The sequence below is a fragment of the Ursus maritimus genome, unplaced genomic scaffold (genome assembly GCF_017311325.1).
Source record: "Ursus maritimus isolate PB19 unplaced genomic scaffold, ASM1731132v1 scaffold_16, whole genome shotgun sequence".
NCBI lineage: Eukaryota > Metazoa > Chordata > Mammalia > Carnivora > Ursidae > Ursus > Ursus maritimus.
The window spans coordinates 47124342-47142956 of record NW_024424008.1 but is presented as its reverse complement, the minus strand read 5'-3'; the positions used below and the strand labels follow the sequence as shown (position 1 = coordinate 47142956).

Here is an 18615-nt window from a genome sequence, read left to right as displayed (position 1 = left end):
GGCTGTGAGCGCGTCGAGGCCTGTGGTCAGACTGGAGGGTGTCCGTGCCCGAGGAGAGGCTGCGTGCTGCGGAAGGCATTTGACTTTAGGAGAGCGACGGATGGCACTGTTAAGTAGAAGCGCTGTGCTCTCCTAGCGCTCGCTGCCTGCTCCCTCTCCATCTGTTTCTCAGCTCTGACTCTGCCAGCAATCTATTCTTGCTTCCACTTTCCAATAAGTTCCTAAAGGCACCCGTGGCGTACAAGCCTTGCTCCTGGGCGGGGAGGCCGCCCAGCCAGGAATCGGCACGCTTGCTGCTAACAGCCGTGATTAACATGCGGGCCCTGAAACACGAGAAGCTGGGAAAGCAAGACCTGGGGGTGTTTCAGTGACGCATGCTTTCTACCCCGCATCCTGTTAAAACCTCAGCTCCTCCGAGAAGCTTTCCCTGATCTCATTAAACTTGGCCCAGCCCTGATCACCTGTCTGTGTATAACCCTCCCCCGTGCCCTTGCACCTGCTGGGGCCCCATATCGTGGGTCCATGTCGTGGATTAGCCCATGTCAGTGTTCCATCCCCCCTTGGCCAGCCACTCTGCGCAGTCTGGGCCATCTGCCTCTGTGACCAGGCTGCGCGCACCCGACAAGGGCTGTCACACTTTACTATTATTTCAAACGAAATTTAATTAGGAATGACTATATTTCACAGTATGGATCCAAAGCTTTGGATAATGCAGGCTTCTACATAGGAGATGTCTTTATCCTCTTACTTTCTGTTCATTCTTTCCACAAACATTTATTGGGCTCCGATTAGGGGCCAGGCACCATGATTGTGGGGTTACGGAGTTGAACGAGACTGGATCTTCCCCTCAAGGAACTCACAGTCTCGTGGGAAATCCAGAGCTAGCAGATCAAAATAGGGTATCATTTGATGCAACGTTAGAATGATTCAGAGCGCATTGGCAGTGAAACACCAAAGCGGTATAACTAACAGAGCCAGGTGAGATCAGAGACGGCAGCCTGGAGGAAGTGACCACTCAGCAAAGCCTTAAAGGAAAGGTTAAGGCTAGCCCAGTGTGTGTCTGGGGGGCTGGGGTAAGCTCCAGGCAGAGGTGCTTATAGGAATAAAGGTACAGAGGGTACGGACAACAGCGCTGTGTGCTGGGAACTATGAATAGTTACTACAGCTATGTCGCAGTTAGATTTTGCATTTTGGAAAGATCACTCAGGCAAGCTTCGTGGAGGGTAGAATTGAGTTATACAGCCGCAAGCAGGGACTCATTTCCGAGGCTGCTGAACTGTCCAAGCAAGAGACGGTGGGGGCCTGAACATGAACTAGGAAAGTAGTAGCAGGGAAAGAGGGAAGGGTGAGAAATTGAGAAGTAGGTAGAGACAGAATCAGCAGGACATGGTACTAGCCAGCACAGGAGGGAGAAGCAGGGGACCAGATTCAGGGAAATGAGGAGAGAATGGGCCTTAGAGCAAGCAAAGGCGTGAGAAGGTTGCAAGAGAGCAATGTCTTTATAAAAAGCCAAGAAGGGGGTGTGGTTGGCAATGCCAAGTGCTACAAGAGGTCACTTAAGATCAGGACTGGAAAATTTCCAATAGGTTAGCAACATAATGTTCATTGGTGACCTTGGTGTGGATGGCTTTAGGGGTGCAAGACAGAATTGCATGGGGTGATGAGGGAATAGGAAAAACAAAAGTGAATTCAGATAGAACCATTTTCTTCTTCAGCTACCTCTGGCCTAAAAGCTTTTCAGGCATCCAAAATTATGTTTGAGGCCTGAAAAAATTTATTAGCTTCAAAATGCAAAGAAGAAACTGCAAAATTAAATTAAGACGTGTTTAATTAAATATCTCCAAAATGTAACATTGTTTCGACTTCATTAATTTTTAAATTTAATATTCATAAAAACTTCATTACATTTAGAAACAATTTTTTTGGTTCGACTTTTCTCATTTTGCAAACATTCCCTTGTAGGCACAATGATTGCTGAGAAATCACAGCCAGTTACAAATTAACTGTTGCTTGATACTTAGTCACATCACAAGCAAAATTTTTAAAATGCATTTAACATAAGATGTGGGTGCATTTTCTTTTACTTTTATGTGAGATGGGGCCTCCAAATGTACATGTCATAAGGGCTTTAAAATGTCTTAAAATACTTCTGATAGAGACAACTGTTTCAAAAAGCTTGGCCGGGGAAGGAAGGAGAGAGAAGGGGTGTTCACTAGGCAGAGTTGGAAGGGGAAGGAGGGCTTCTTATTTTCTCCCTGAGAAGGGAGGCATGTGACTAAATGCATGTGCCGAGGGAGAGTCAGGGCGAAGAAGAGAGTCAGGAGGGCCGGGGTGGTGCTGAGACAGGCAGGGGAAGCAGCTAGAGCCCAAATGGCAAAATTGGCCCCGCCGCAGGGGCGTTCCCCTCTGCAGAAACAGGAGGGGAGGTTGACTCCTTTCAGGGGGATCCTAGTCTTTTTTTTTTTTTTTTTTTCTGTATCAGGCAGAACCATCCCAAAGTGATCAGAGAGTCTTATATTACCTGCACAGTCACCTGGGGAGTCCGTTTACCCGAACAGGTGGGCTTCCTTGCTATCACGGTGGTCACTGCCCCTTCACTGAGGCCTCCATGCAGCCTTCCCCACAGCTGGAGAATTGAGTTCATCCGTGATGCTCAGATGCACACCCCAATACCCACGCACCTGCTGCTGGAGCAGGGGCCAGAGCACCCCAGCCAGGTCCTCTGTGCACGCTTCTTCCTCAGGTGTCCTTGCTGTCTGCCCCATTCACGTGGTTCCCGATGTTCCCCTAGTCAGAAACTTTCTGTCCAAATGATCCCAGGTTAGAGGGGCAGGTGTTCAAATGAACCCCAAGTACCTTCCTCCCGGAAAGTAGAAGTCTACTCCAAATGCTATATGCCTTCCCTTAGAATTGAGTTTTTAAATATCCCCCTGTTTTGGGTTATTCAAAAGAGAGGATCCATTTCTGCACAGGTTCTCAAAAGTCAGCTGGGGGGGCCTGCAGAGCACCGCGCAGAGCCCTTTGGCTGTATTCGTGATGGGAGCCACGGTAGCGGACGATTGGCGTAGGCCGCACTGCACTGGGCTGGGCTGTTGTCAAAACAAAACAGAAATGCGACAGACATTCACTCGAGGCTTTGTGAGAGGAAACCCGAGGCATCTTGACATGGCGAGGTGCGGCTAGTTTTCTAGCTCTCCAAGATGCAGAAGGCAGTGTCAGGTTTCTCTTCCTGAACTAAGCTCGTCTCGTGATGGCACGTGAGGCTGGGTTTCCCTCACGCTGACAGAGTTCCGTGTCCCACGGATTACACAGATAGCCCAAACGTGCAAGCATTCTGGAATAGCACAGCGCGTAAGCTACCCTCTTGCGCATTTTCCCAGATAAAAGATGCTTCTTGATTTACGATTGTGGCCCCTGTTGAATCAGGGTCTCATGGACTTATGCCACTCCCCTAAAGTTTGGGATTCTCTGATACCAAATAAAACATCCAGTGAATAGCTAAACTCAATGTTTGACACCGTGGAAATGAAACAACCATGAAACCCTACAAATGTTTACTGAGTATCTGCTATCTGCCAGGTATCACACTTGGTAGTGAGGATACAGCTAGAAATTGTGCCTGACTTCAAGGAACTTCGTCGTGCACATTGCTTCTAAAAATACTGATCTGCAAACTAATTTTAGGTCTAGCTGGAAAAGAATCACCTGTGAAATGTATTTTCAAATGCTGATTCCTGGGCCCCACCTCCAGAGATGCGCATTCAAGAGGTCTGGTGCAGGACAAGGAATCTATATCTTGAACAAGCTTCCCATGTGGTTCTGATGGCAACTGCTGGTCAGGAGCGAAAAAAACGTTCTTACTGTCTCAATAAGTATTGGAGTAAACCTGTTGACACAGATACGTAAATGGATTTTTTTCTATCCATAGCTTGGTTGAAACACCTGCTTTCTATCCAGCAAACCCAGCATTGTAAAGATTGACTAAATTTTTTATGAAACATCTAGAATTTGTAGGTATTTTGGTATCATGTCTCTGGAGGCTAACTCAAATTTTCATAGACCCTTTTCTTTAAAAAAAAAACATTTTATTTATTTATTTGAGAGAGAGAGAGAGAATGAGTGATCAGGAGAGGGGCAGAGGGTGAGGGACAAAGGGTCCCCAGGAGACTCTGTGCTGAGCACAGAGCCCAGCGTGGGGCTCAATCTCACGACCCTGAAATCATGACCTGAGCCGAAACCAAGAGTGAGACGCTGAACTGACGGCACCATCCAGGCACCCCTGACCGTTTCCTTAAAATGACCCTCACCTCCCACCCCCAGAAGGCCTTTTGGAGGCTTCTCACTGGTTTCTTCCTTTTGCAATGAGATCCTCCCCTCTTCTTCTCCAGCTATGCCACACTTTTTTTCCCCAAAAGAGTAATTCTGTCTCCTGCGAGGAAGATGTGTATAAAGCATCTACAAGACTCAAGTTCTGGTTGGTTGATGACTTTCAGCATTGTGGTGGAGCGATTCCGTCTTGTAGCCCTCTTACGTTATTTTGTGTGTGTTCTCACTTTCTTATAGGTCTGGGAATGGAGAATATTGGTGGAATCTTTGTGGTTCTTATTTGCGGCTTAATCGTGGCCATTTTTATGGCTATGTTGGAGTTTTTATGGACTCTCCGACACTCGGAAACTACGGAGGTAAATCTTCAAACGGGTACGACTTACAGTGTTGGCAGACGGGCTCGCGCACCTGCAAAAGTCACTTCAGACAAAACCTAGGAGATCCCATAAGGGGGTGGAGCGCCGATGGGACAGTGTGGCGGAGACAATCCCCGTCCCACAGGCAAGAGGTCTGGGTCGATGCTTCATCACGTACCAGTTATGCAAGGAAAGTGAGCTTCAGAATCTTTTCCAAAACAGCCCAGCCGATAAATACATGATGAGTGTTGTACACACAGCAAAGTCTTACACACCTGTAATTTAAGATGTAGTGTGGCAAAGAAAAACAGGCCGAAGTACCAGGATACCAGTGGAGGTGAGGACGTTGGTTCTGTCTTCGGTATGTTTTTGCCTTACCGGTAAAGATGTGTAGAGAGATCCCAATTCACGTAGGGCCGAGAAGTACATCTTCCTTCTCAGGGATTTTGAATCCATTTAATTCCTGAACCTGTGGCTTAGAAACTGGGTTCATATAAATTTCACACCGACTGAGAAGTCTGAATAGAAGGGAGAAGACGTTATCCCATTCTGTCTCCATTCTATCTTAGAGAAGGGGCACCGGTCCTTACATGCTGATGCCATTATTCAGTTTTTAAAGTGCATTAGCTTCTCTCTCCATCTCTGAATTCTGGATCATTGTAAGCCTCCTCCCTTAATTGATGCTGGAGAAACAGGGGTGAACATGCGCCCCTCCATCTGTGAAGTCCAGCCTCAGGCGGGGCCTCGGTATAGCACTGCCTTCTAGACCTTGTTCTTTGCCGTGCTCGAACTCCTTCCCATATCCACTAGGACTTCCAAACCATCACCCACTCCTCCCATCCCTTTGCCCCTTCATGCATAAAGGTGAATTTTATCTCCCACCCACCCCCACGGAGTCAGGAATGGCTAGCCCCAATTTAAAACCCCCACTGAACACTTTACCCACAGCTAAAGCCCTCCCCCCACCCCCCCACCCCCCCACCCCGCCTTTGCACCACAGCAGATGTTTCTGGGCATATCTTTGTCTCTGCCTTCATCCCACTTCCCTTGGCTACTCGAGGACTTTCCTTTTTCTTCCCTTTATGTTTGCTTCCTGCTCTGTCCCCAACATCTAAAATTATGCTCAAGTTTATCCTCTGTTTTAAAATAGTAGTAGTATTGGGGCGCCTGTGTGGTTCAGTCTGTTAAGCATCTGACTCTTGATCTCAGCTCAGGTTGTGAGTTCAGGCCCCATGTTGGGCTCCGTGCTGGGCTTTTCAACAAAAAGCCATAAAATAATAGCAGTGTTACTATTGCTCTTGCATTATCCTTCCCCTCCTCCAAACCCAGGGGATTCGGCTGTCTCCATTTCCTGACCTCCCATCCAGTCCTCAGTGCAGGGCAGTCTGGCTCCTCCCCACCCCGGCACTGAAAGGTCATTGCTAAGAGGTCTAACCCCTCCCATTGGACGAAGCCAAAGAGAACCCAGTGGGCTTTCTTGGACCTCAGTGTGCCCTTCACGAAGTGGACAGTTCCTTCCAGAAGCTCTCTCCTCCCTTGCCTTGCCTGACACCAAGCTTTCTTGGTTCCCCTCCTACTTCTCCCTCCAGCTTTACTGGCTTTCCCCCTTTGTCCACTCCTAAAATAGTGGTGCTACTTATTTACTCCATAAGAAGCAATTCAGGTGTTCCTTTCCCTATGAAAGTTTCCCCAGTTCTCCTGCCTTCTTCCCTGGACAAGAGGAGTTGATCATTCCTCCTCTTTTCTAACACCATTGCAACCTGTGCATCAAGCACTTATACACTGTGTTGCAATTATTTTTGTATCGGCCTCCCTACTAATCATTGCACTGCCTAGAATCAGGACTATGTCCTCTCTCTCTGAATTTCCATGCAAAGCACAGTGCTTGATACATAGTTGACAGCCAGTAATTGTATGTCTTGTCACATGTAATAGATTTGGCAGGTGCTCTTGTTTTAGCTGTTGCAGTTATTACTGGAAGCACAGAGACGTTAAGGGACGTGCCCAGAGTCTCTGATATTTAGTAACAGGTCTAAATGGGCCATAACCCATTAGGTGATATGACTTCTCTGAAGCCACTTCAAGTAGAGGATCTGTGCGTGTTTGGTTATTCTCAAGAGCTCAAGCACCGTCTAGATGTATCTTGAAAAATTCAGTGAGGACTTCCAAGAGCTAAAATGAAGAGTAAAGGCTCCATTAGCTGTTTGGCTCTGGTAGAACAATTGTTCCGTTGATAGAACTCGGAGACTGGAGAGAGCAGGTTTCTTCTCCTATCACCATCCAGGAAGTGTCCTTTCCAGTGCAGAGTGGAGAACATAACAGAGCATACGTGTGATTTGGAGTAAATAAGTTTAGGTTCAAATTCTGGGTCAGCTATGATGAGTCGAGTGATTTTTCACAAGGCATATAACTTCTCTGAGCCTCTCTTTCCACATCTGTGAAATGGGTATAGTAGAGGTAGCAGCCGTGCAGGTTCATGATTCTTCACCCACAATTCTGAAACCTTAAAAGCTTGGAGAGTTCCAAATTTTTTATAAATTTGATGCAAAGTACATTTGGCAACAAAACTTGCACGGGTCCAGGGCTAACGTTAATGTTAATGGTCTTTATCCCATTCAGTGTAAAGGTAAATACATTTGCTACAGAAATGCTAATGTGCTCTTTTCCAGTTTCATTGATAAGTAATTGACATACATTACTGTGTAAGTTTAAGGCATACAGGATGATGGTCTGATTTACCGCTGTTGTGAAATGATCACCACAGTAGGTTCAGCTAACATCCGTCATCTCATAGAGATACAATAAAAAGAAGAGAAAGAAAAAAGGAAAACCCATTTTTTCCTTGTGATGAGAACTCTCAGGCTTTACTCTCTTAACAACTTTCAATGTGCTTGAATATACGGTCTGCCCTGGACCCCACTGGGTGTGATAGATAGTATATTACATGTGTGTTGTATTACCTCTCTAAAATCTAAACTATTCTGAAATATAGCTGGACCCAGGGGTTTCGTATCAGGAGACTGTGGACCTATCGGGGTGGTGGTTGCTGTTGCTTCTGTTGTTGTAGAGAGCCTTAGCTCTAGTTATAACCAGTTGACCCAAAGAATGAGAGGCTTAAGCCTGAGAGCACAATGTGCATGGAGACGTGGCTTTTTCAAGGACTTCCAAGACTGACCTGCAGAAGAGGGGCTATTTATTTAGTAGGCTTCAAGTTACACATTTCACTGGGATGGATGGGGACATTTTCAGAGAGACGAATTGTGAAGTCCGTAGAAGGAAGCCCCGTTTCATGGGCTCTCTCCCCAACATGGTGAGGACGTCCTCTCTAGAAGTGTCCAAAGACTGGACCACCCGCTGGCAGGGCTATTGAGCTCTATGGTATGGAGGGCGTTCCAATGCTAAGTGGGAGGTGGAATGAGGGGGCGGATTGCAAGGTCTTCCCAATATATCCGTACCTAAGATTATGTGATTCTGAGACACTGCCCCCCAGCACCCCTACCAGAACAGATGCGCCAGCGATGCGCAGGGGCTGGTTCTGAGAGGTTGGGCTGTGACCTCCTCCTTCCCCCCAGGTGTCCGTCTGCCAGGAGATGGTGACCGAGCTGCGCAGCATCATCCTATGTCAGGACAGTGCCCATCCCCGCCGGCGGCGCGCCGGGCTGCCTCCTCCCCGGCCCCCCATCCCCGAGGAGCGCCGGCCACGGGGGACGGCCACGCTCAGCAATGGCAAGCTGTGCGGGGCCGGGGAGCCCGACCAGCTGGCACAGAGACTGGCCCAGGAGGCCGCCCTGGTGGCCCGCGGCTGCACACACATTCGCGTCTGCCCCGAGTGCCGCAGGTTCCAGGGCCTGCGGGCGCGGCCGTCTCCAGCCCGCAGCGAGGAGAGCCTGGAGTGGGAGAAGACCACCAACAGCAGCGAGCCCGAGTAGCCCCGGGGGCGCCGGACACGTGCAGGCCGGCTGGGGAGGCCGGAGGGCCAGCCGGGGGGGCGCCGCGCTCCGCGGGCAGCCGGCCTTGCACAGCGTCCACGCTTCTCGTCGGAGCCCGGATCCAGGAACTTGCCCCAAAGAGCGCAGAGCCTGCCGCCCCAGCCAGAGCCAGCACGGGGGTCCGGGAGCTGGGGCCACCCAGAGACGTTGCACCCCAGTGGCGAGGGGACGCCCTCCCTCCCGACCCCAAGGACCCATCTTCTCCCAGTGGGCCTTTCCCTCCCGCCAGAATTACAGAGTCTGGGGTGGGGGTCCCTGCCCAGACCTGTCCAGAGAATTGGTGGCATCATCAGTGGAATTTCCCCAAGGAAGGGGCCATTGTACCCTGGGTCTAGTTCTTACAGGAAAACAAATTAAACTCAACAGGGAAGTTTTTCTTTTCTGGATTTGTACATTTTCGTTAGTGTTCTTTTGTTTCCCCTTTCTGCACCCCCCACCCCACTTTTCTTCTTTGTTGTCTTCTTAATTCTAGCCATTTGTTTGGGGGTGGTTTTTTGTTTTTGTTTTTTGGAGGGGGAGGCTGGGTTAGGAAATGGAAGTCTAAATAATCCGTTTCTTTCTCCTAAATTTTAGGACGTGGAGCGGCCAGTGCGTCGGATTTCAGGTGCCGACCTCTCTTTTCTGGGTGGGGGTTGGGGGTGCCAGAGAGCGTAGGAGAAGGGTCTTGGGAAGAATAAGGTGGAGAGTCTCAAAAGTCCATTAAAGTAATTTTGTAAATGCCAAAATCCAATCAACTCGTAGTTTCCTCAGAGAGACCTTGAAATGCCTGGGATTTCAGGGGTTACTGTGTCTTCTCTTTCTCTTTCTCTTTCTGACTTTCACTATCACTGGGTTTGATTTGGTCTTTTGTGACTGTGATCCCTCAACAAGAGAGACAGGGGAGGAGAGCAGAATGCACGAGGTGTCCTGGGGCCTTGCTTAAGGAGCAGAGTGGGGTGACACACTTTTCCCATACCCTGGCCTTGGCTTCAGATGGAATGTGCTAGTCACAGGGGAGGAGGGGGCGGGGCCACCCTGTTGGTATGGTGCATCCTTTGTTAATGGGCATATCTTTTTAACCAAACTCAGTAGCTGCCTATGAAGCCAGACCCCCAAGGCCGTCACGGATTGGGTGATTTCTCCTAGATGTGAGACCTGGGTGCAGGCATGTGTGTGAGTGCGTGCTGTATTTATTAAAGGGAAACACCTGAAGTAATCAAGCACTTGCCAGGTTCCTAGGAGACAGGTGGAGTCTCACAGCTGATACATAGCCCTGGGAACTGGGGACCCTTAAGCCCTAACCTCAGCTTGGGCAGAAGTCCCCTTGCGTGAATTTAAGTGTTTGACTTCTCTTCCATCTCTGAAATCAGAGTTACTGATTCTTTCCAGGCTCTCAGATGGCTGCTAGTTACCGCTGTACTTGTGAAATGTTTGCAGGGTCCAGCGCACTCGGCTGATGGGAGGGGTGAGGCTTCCCAGCCGCTGCGTGACCTTTGCTTGGCTCCACTAGTTGGGACTTTCACGCAGAGAGTTTTCATTTTCTGATGGAAAACAAATTCTATGCAATTTCTGATTGTAAACTTAGAAAATTCAGAGGGAGAGAGAAATTTTACAGCCCCTACCACCACCTCCACCACCACCACCACCTTGAATCGAATTGTCCTCACGTTTCTGTTCTGAATGTACTAAAATAAAGACATCTTTGGAAGCTGATGAGCTTAATTCCATGTTTTTTTTTTACCATGTGGGTAGTTCAACATCTGTGTGCCAGGCCAGTTAGTTAGAACTGCCATCCTGGAGGCCAAATGGGACCCTGATGATTCCCATTAAGGGTGCCAGTTTTGTCCTAGGCTGACCTTCTGTCTCATGAATTTGAATCTTTTTTTTTTTCCCTTTTCCTCTTTAACCATCCAATGATGGCAAGCTCTGAGAGGACTCGAGTATTTTTTTCAACCTTGCCTCGAGTCTCGTGGATTTGGTGGGAAGGGCACCGAAGGCCGCCTGACCACAGACCCAAATGGTGCCACGCTGTTCCAACCCACAGCTCCATTCCTTGCTTCCAGCCATGTGGTCTCTACTGTCAGATCACACTGGGGGCGGGAAGGGTTGTTTTTTTTAAAAACTCGTTTTTATGAGCAGGATATCTTGATCAATAGCAAACTTTTTTTAATGGATTAGTGAAATAAATGTCCCCATGAATCATTTGTAAAGTCTGTTTCTTTCACTGCGTGGAGTGAAGATAAGAGTGACAGCACTAGACAGTTTCTCTTAGCTGCTGGGGACTATCGCTGCACCTCACGCAAGCTGGTCAGTGAACCTGCAAGCAGCTAGTCCTCTTCCTTGGTTTGTCTTCACTTTTTATCTGTTGGTTGTTGGCTTTCTTTTCCATTCTGTATTTTCTATCTGACTCTGTATACTGTATAAAGCAGTTTTTTCTTGTCTGTTTATCTTTCTTCGACTGGAATATTTACAATAAAACAGAAACAAACCCTGAAGTGTTAGTGATGGATGAAAGCTGTTTGGGTTTGGGAAGGATAGTTTGGTGTGTCTGACATCCAGATACTCTAAAAGCAAGTAAAAATATAAACCCACTTGGTGTCTTCCCCTCCACCTGCCCTCCTCTCTCTCTCTCCCTCTCCCTCTCTCTGTCTCTCTCTCCACCCTGTCCAACTCCCCACCCCCTTTGGCTCTTTATTCAGATCCCAGGAAAGTCTAGGTGGCTCCTTTCAATTTGTAGTCCTGGGAGTCTGAGCCAACCCCCCTCCCCCCCAAACGGATACACATGGTAATGAAGTTCGGGATTCGTAGGGTTTTGTCTTCCTAAATGCACTTTCACAGAATAGCCATCTGTTGATACCTGGGGTAACTCTAGTCAGATATCACCCCAGATTCCACTGGGAGCTTGAAGATTACATCAATTAAAATATAATACTTTGCTTTATTTCTTTTAATTGCCTTGCAGGGCCCCAACCGTCACAAGATCTCTACCCCAGAACCCAGGTGGGGTGTAAGTTGAGCGTGTAGATGGCCGAAAATCTTTTGGCTTCCTCTAATCCAATGCTCATATGAGAATATTCATCCTGGGAACTTGCCAACCGGCCGCCTTATTGGTTAGGTGAGACTGACATATCATGATAACCGATCCACCTGGGGCCACTCTGTGAAAGTTTATTAGTTTTGGATTCCAAGGAGTTGAATTTTCTTTTGGAATCCAAAGGGGACTTCCCCATGGTGTAGGAGTCAAATACGTGAGGCCAGCGAGGGCTGGGGCATTTCAGACACAGCAGACTGGTGCTTGGAGTGGAGCTTGAGAGCACCATTTGTGGCTCTCCCACCAATAGGGTGTGCACAGCAAGGTAAAATAGTCTGGAAACGATAAGGGAGATTTAATTCCCTGACTGGTTGTTCGCTCTCTTGGGGTAATAACAAAGAGGCCTGTTTGGAAAATTCAGAGAAGGAATCCTTTCATAAAGATTTGCTGAAGGCTGGTGCTTCCTATGGGGCCCTCTCAAGACAGAAATTAAACCTTTGGTTGCCTTGAGCTATGAGTTATTCCCGTGTTTTCTGTGAAAGATGACTTTTTCCCCATAGGCATGTCCCCACCATTACCCAAATAATGCCCCCAGGGGATGTCAATCTGGTCATCCAATAGTGTGCCTCAAAGATTGGTGATGTCATGCCTTCAAAAAGCTCTTCTCAGAGAAAAAATATATATTTTACTTTATTTTCTTAAAATATGTGTTTTATATAAATATGAATATAAATATCTTTCTACACTGATGTATCTACATATCTACATATAAAGATAGATATAGATATATTTTACAACTTGGTGTGGCTTCAGGAGGAGAAAAGTGGCCAAGTTTTAGAACTGAAGGGATCAACAAACCTGTTGTAATTTAAGGACAACCAGGCAAGAGAAGTTCTGTCACTCTTGATAGGACATCCCTGTTCAAATTTTATTAATGCCATGCTCCTTAATCGGAAGAATGAATGGAAACGTACTAATATGACACAGATAGCACCAGTGTTGAGAAAGAAGGAAGTCTACAAAGACGATAAAATGGATAACAACCTCTCTGGTCGAACATGGCAAAGACTTGAGGCCCCAAGAAGGAAGGAGCATAAAGAAATGGAGTCCATAATCTGTCCAGATATTAGCTAAGGGCATGCGTATAAATATTTCCCTGGCTGGAATGTATTGAAGCGTGTCAGGGAATCAGTGCCTCGTGACTGAGGTTGTGTCTGGGCACCTGACCGTAGTTAACAGGTAAGACTGTGTAGAGTCCACATTATGGAGGATGGAGATCAGACATGTAAGTGCAATGATCCTCCTGCTAGAAAATTAGCCGGAAGATCCCGCCCACTTTCATATTCCTTGTGCCTAACCTAATGTTCTCTCTTGACTATGCCAGAGAAGTCAGAGGGACCAAAGGACCTCTCATCCTGCTGGCACTTTTTTTAGGTTAGCAAGTGACCTTGAGAGGGTATTTCTCTCTCATCCTAGCACCATACTAGATTCTGTGGGATGTAATGAAGAAGTAGAAGAGATTATCCGTACTCTGCCTGGGCAGACAAAACTCACCTATGAAGAACAGTGGAAGTAAGGCATGAAATATCCAAGTGCCGGAGTGTGTGACTTGGAATATAAACCATGTAGAAATTCAGAGGGGCTAAGGCCTCTATCTGGGTGGTTGAGACGGGCTTAGTGGAGGAAGCAGGACTGTGACTTGGGGTTGTTACAAACAGTTTTCATGGCTAGAAAAACAAGACTGCTTCCTCTCCCCTGGCGTGCACTATGGTTCATTCACGTTGAGTTGAGCGCTCTTGGGACCAGAGAGAGCTTGTTGTTGTCTGTATTGTTTTGCCTTCATCCACATGCTCCTTTTTGTGGGATTCCGGCTCTCCTATTATGCTCCTTCCTGTTGGCTGCCAACACTGGAGATTTGCACCTCTAGCTCATGCCTGGGCTTTGAATTATAGTAGCGGGATTAGCTGCAGAGACAAACAGCCTAGCCCTACAGAATACAGAAAGACTAACTGGAATAAGCAATGAAATGGTCTGAAGTGGATGATGAGCTCAAATGTTTTTTAAATTGGGGGGAAGGAGTGTGACTACAGAAGTGAAGGTGTGGAACCAATGTGAAAAATTAATACAGAACACCCCCCCCCCAATTTGGGATGTATAGGAACATTGAGAATGATTTTCCTTTTCAGTCCATTAAACCATCCTGTTATCCATAGCACACGGAGTCTGCCTGGAAGGGTCTTCTACTTGGATTGTTCTGATTAGGTTTGTGGTAGCTTTTCCATTAAGGATAACAGAATGTAACTTCCGTTTCTACATCGTCTGTAATCCTATAGCACTAACTGAGCATGGAAAAGCTTTTCAAAGCACCAAAACTTGGTCAGATGTGAAGGTCAAGGAGAGAAGTCACAAGCAGGTAAACAGCATCCCGCAGCATTACCAGGAGACTGTGCATGCCCACGCGTTCAAATGTGGGGACAGGACTTGAAGAACTAGCTTAAGGAGGATCATATGAAAAACAGTTCTGCACAGAGAAATTTATTTTTCTTTGCTTCCTCCCTTTCCCCTTTTGTAGGCTGAACCGTGCGCGTGTGTGTGTGCGTGCGTGCGTGTGTGTGCACACGCATGGTGGTTTAGCACAGAAATGCAGGTTCTGTCGGTGCCCCCTATGCCCATTTCAAAAGAGAGAAGACACTTTGCATTATCACTTCAGCCTTTCTCCGTGCTGCTAGATAATATTGGCGGGTTTAGTCCTCTGGCTTAGTTCCCGCTGAGTGATCTTTGATGTAATTTATTTCTCAGCCAACCGTATATGTAGATGCATGAAGTAAAAGGTGTTTTTTCCCCTTCCCAGCTGAGTGTTAAGATGCCTGAGCTGACTTCTTAAAACCTCTTTCCCTCCATCTCCATCAGCTGCAAAGCTAAGTTCCTCTTGCATTAAGAAGTGACCAGACAAAAAGCAAAGCCAGTGGTGTTACTGAGCACAGCCTGTAAGAACAAGAGCACGGAGGTTGACTTCCATTTACACTCTGTACTTATCAATAGCCGTGTCCATTTTAGGCAGAAAACAATTTTCAGAAAGGTCAAGACAATGGAATTGTTAAAATGTGAGTGGTCGGGTTGGCCAATAACGCACAGAATTTAAGAAATAACATTTTTATTCAGCTAGCACATGTTTCGTTCCAAATAAAGCCACAGATGTGCTGAGGCTGCCATTATTTCCAGAGGATTTGAGGTCTTCCCTGATCCAGCCCAGGCTGATCTTTCAAACTTTTCCTGGCACTTTTCTCACCTACCTTCCATCCACCCTACAGTCAAACCATGCCACTTCCCGTTCTGTCTTTATCCTGTTTGTTCCGTGCCTTTCTCCTATGTCTTCCCTTGGGCAGTGCTCGCCTTCTGGAATGCCCTTCCCAGTCATCTCTGAATTGCCAAAGCCTACCTATTGAAGAGCTAGCTCACCTATCATCTCCCCCTGTGAAGTCTTCAAGGATCCCCATCCCCAAGGAAGTGAGGAGATAACCTCTCTCTCTCCTGAACATCCCCAAGCTTTTTCAATGGCCCTTAGCCCTTCCGTCCTTGAATTATATGTACTTGATACATATGTTGTTCTTACCCCTACCTACCAGAGTAAGGCACTGACCGTGCAGAGAAAATGCCTTTCTCATCTTTTATTCTTTCAGTGTAGGATTCCTGGCACATACTGAGTTCCCATGGAGGAATGCATGAATGAATGAGACAAGTTCAACTGAGACCAAACGTACATAAAAATGCTGTGGGTAGGACACTGAGTGGCAGGAATATGTTAATATGCCCTTGATCTAAAGCAGTTGTGCATAGGACAACTTAATAATTTACACCAGGCAAAAATATGATTTCCCTTATTTTACTGGGCATGAACCAAGTGGGGGAGAGAAGGTTGATAACATTCATAGACTGGTGGAACATTGGTTCCAGTCGCTAGGTACAAGGGAATATTTTCTTGCAGCCGTCTCCAGCCGACATGCCTTCTCTATAGGTTAGAAGGATTTGGCCTCCCGACTCCCACGCCAGCTTTGGAAAAATCAATCTGCCTTCTCCCTTCTCTCCTCATTATCCTCAAAAAGTGATTTCTGCTCAAAATAAAATTACCAAAACTTGGTTCATGGGCAATCCATTTCAATATAAGTCTATCAAGGTGGTACTTGCTCAGAACAAATGGGATCGATCTTTACCAACGTAATCAAAATCAACTTCAGTTTCCGCATACATGCCTGCCGGGAAAACCAAAACCTTTCCCCTCGGTGGTTTGCTTTTAAAATGTAAAACATCGCCACAGTTTGAAGGTCCACAAATTACAACTCTAGCAGGTAGACTGATTACCATACTAAGGAAGTCTAGTCAGTTTTGATGAGTTTCGAAAAATGCTGTTTTCCTTAACATATACTTTAAGGTTCAGGGTGTTTTTATATATATATAAATTTTTTATATATATTTATAATATATTTATATATATAATATATATGTATTTTATTTATAAATATATATAAATAAAAAGCCATATATATGTATAATTAATAAAGTAATACACATGCATTATAGAAAATTTGGAAAATCCAAAAAGGAGAAGAAAAAAAACAAATGAACCCAAATGGCAGTACCTAAAGAAACTCAGTATTAAAATTTTGTTTTCTAGTGATTTTTAGATGTTTTTGAGTCATCGTGACCTTACTGTGTCCTACTGCATTATCTTTCTCCCCTATACACACCGAGCTTATCCAACAAAATTGTGAGCTACTTGAAGGCAGAAATTAGGCACCATCACACTTCCCTGGGGTCCCTGGGGTAGCTCACAATAAGCCTTGCTCCGTGCCCGTCGCCGTAGTAGATGCTGGAATAATGAGTGGCTTCGTCACTGGTTTGTTTATCAGTCAATGAATGAACACAAACTATAAAACCAGGTTCTTGTCCTTTGAACGTTTCCAATCTGTGTTAAAAGGCAAATGTATAAATCTTTCTCACCTAAGCCAATATATGACTAAATGTCATAAGAAGGATGGGATCCTTGTAGGATACTTCTTAGAGGTGACACGTGGTGAGGAAAGTGGCTTGGGTGGGACATACCTGAAGGAGGTCACAAAGATAGAAGAATCTGAGGTTCTTTTTTTCCAACCATCCAACAAGCCGCCGATAGAAATAGGTTGATCTCCCTTCAACCAGTTCCCATGATTCTACCCAGTGCCAAGCAGCCTCTCCACGGACTGTCTCAGAGGCCTCGCTGTATTCTATACAAGCAAAAGAAACCGGAGCTCCTCTCTCTGCACGAGGGGATTACCCAGCTAATGTTTCCTCTCAGCTCTGGAACGGGGAGGGAATTCTAGGCTACATAGCCATGCAGTGGATACCTTTCTCCACTGGTCAACCTACGTGAAAAGCGTTTTAAAACTTTTCATAGTTCTCTCTCTCTTTTAAGTTTGTCTGCTCGGGTGGAGGTGCGGAAACAGTACTCTTGCTGCCTGGTTATCTGATCGTTGTGGTCTCAGGGCCCCCATTATACAGCCTATGCCCGAGCTTTCTGGAGCTGGGTAACTTGCCTTAGCTCTGATGGGCAGCGTGTGAGGGGCGCCCCAGGGACCTAGGGGGCTTCTCAGATGGCCTGAATTCAATGAATAGTTCCCAGCTTCATCAATAGGGGCATAGCAATCAGGTGGTTGTAAGTAGGGCTGGATCTGAAGGATTTTCAAGTAATCGTATTGGAGGATTGCCCTGGGTATAAAGACGTGTATAATATCAAGCCACATTTGGCACGCTCCAGTGAAGGCTGTGGCAGCTTGTCTGACAGGGTGCCCGCCTCTTTAACAGCTCTTTTAATTCCAGATGAAATGAAAATTCCCTCCTTAGTAGTCATTAAGGCTTCAATTTTATTTCTCATTATTAAACCATGAAGTTGGCCAAAACATTTAAATTAAGCAAAATGAAGAGATTTATGGGCAAATTGGAGCCTAGGTGAAAAATTGAAGCCTAATCTCTAAAGATTAAGAAAAAAACACAATAACCACACTATTGAGGAAAAAAGCAAATCTCAGAGTAAACAGGGGGAAATGTTCTTTCTTATTTTCCCCAAAGAACCAGCTCTTTAAAATTGTGTTTTTAGATGATGATTTCATGCTTGGTAATACCCACATGATTCAAGAACTGTTGGAATAAGACTTAAATGGTATTTTAGTCTCTGTGTAGAACTAGAGAAGTATGTCAGATTGATAGCCCTAAGCAGCCGACAGCCTCCTGCAGAGAAGGAACACTGTGGTGAGGGCAACATGAATGATTGCAGATCCCCCTTGCCCTAAAGACAGACTCCTGCTAGGTGGCCAGTGTGGGGGTCAGAGATTATACGTGTTTGATCTTCAGTTTCTCCATTGAGAGTGTCAGGAAGGGGCTCTGGTGCCAGAGGGAAGGATGTTTCTGATGTTTCTAGCCAGCTGAGTGTTGGTGGGTAAGCGTGCAGCTCAGGCCCGGTTTGGATTCCTTATCAGAGGCCACGTTCCTCCCAGAGGAGAACGCTGCTGCAGGGGCAAATTTGAAATGCTAACAGAGATGAAAGTTTCCAGAGGCAGCCACCTAAGCCAGGCACCCACAATTGAAAGTATTTTAATTTCAGACCAAAGAGTGTCATGGATAATCAGTTATAATCTCATCTGTTGGTCCTAAATCTCTTCCAGCAGTGAAGAGAGGCAGTTACCTTAAGGGCAGTGAGGACAATGATTGCTCCCCGGGGGCTTTCAGAGAAAAATCCATTTACTTCCAAACCGAACCACTAAGGCTTGCTCTGAAGGTAAGTGGTGTGATCTGGAGGTTAGTGTTAATTACCACCAGACTCCTACTGTCCCCCAGATGCTGCATCTCCCCCATAAATCTGCTGTGGTACCTGAAATTGTCACTAGAGTGTATGATATGGAGC

The 18615-nt window shown here is 46.3% G+C and overlaps 1 protein-coding gene across 1 annotated transcript in view; it reads left to right on the top strand.

Annotated features, from left to right (window-relative positions):
• GRIK4 (glutamate ionotropic receptor kainate type subunit 4) overlaps window positions 1-10658 on the top strand; it is a 197302-nt gene extending 186644 nt beyond the window's left edge. The window contains exons 18-19 of the mRNA XM_040631118.1: window positions 4564-4682; window positions 8255-10658. Coding sequence (XP_040487052.1) covers window positions 4564-4682; window positions 8255-8611 — 476 coding nt within the window. The 3' untranslated portion in view covers window positions 8612-10658. The remainder of the gene's footprint in view (window positions 1-4563; window positions 4683-8254) is intronic.
• Window positions 10659-18615: the final 7957 nt, after the last annotated feature.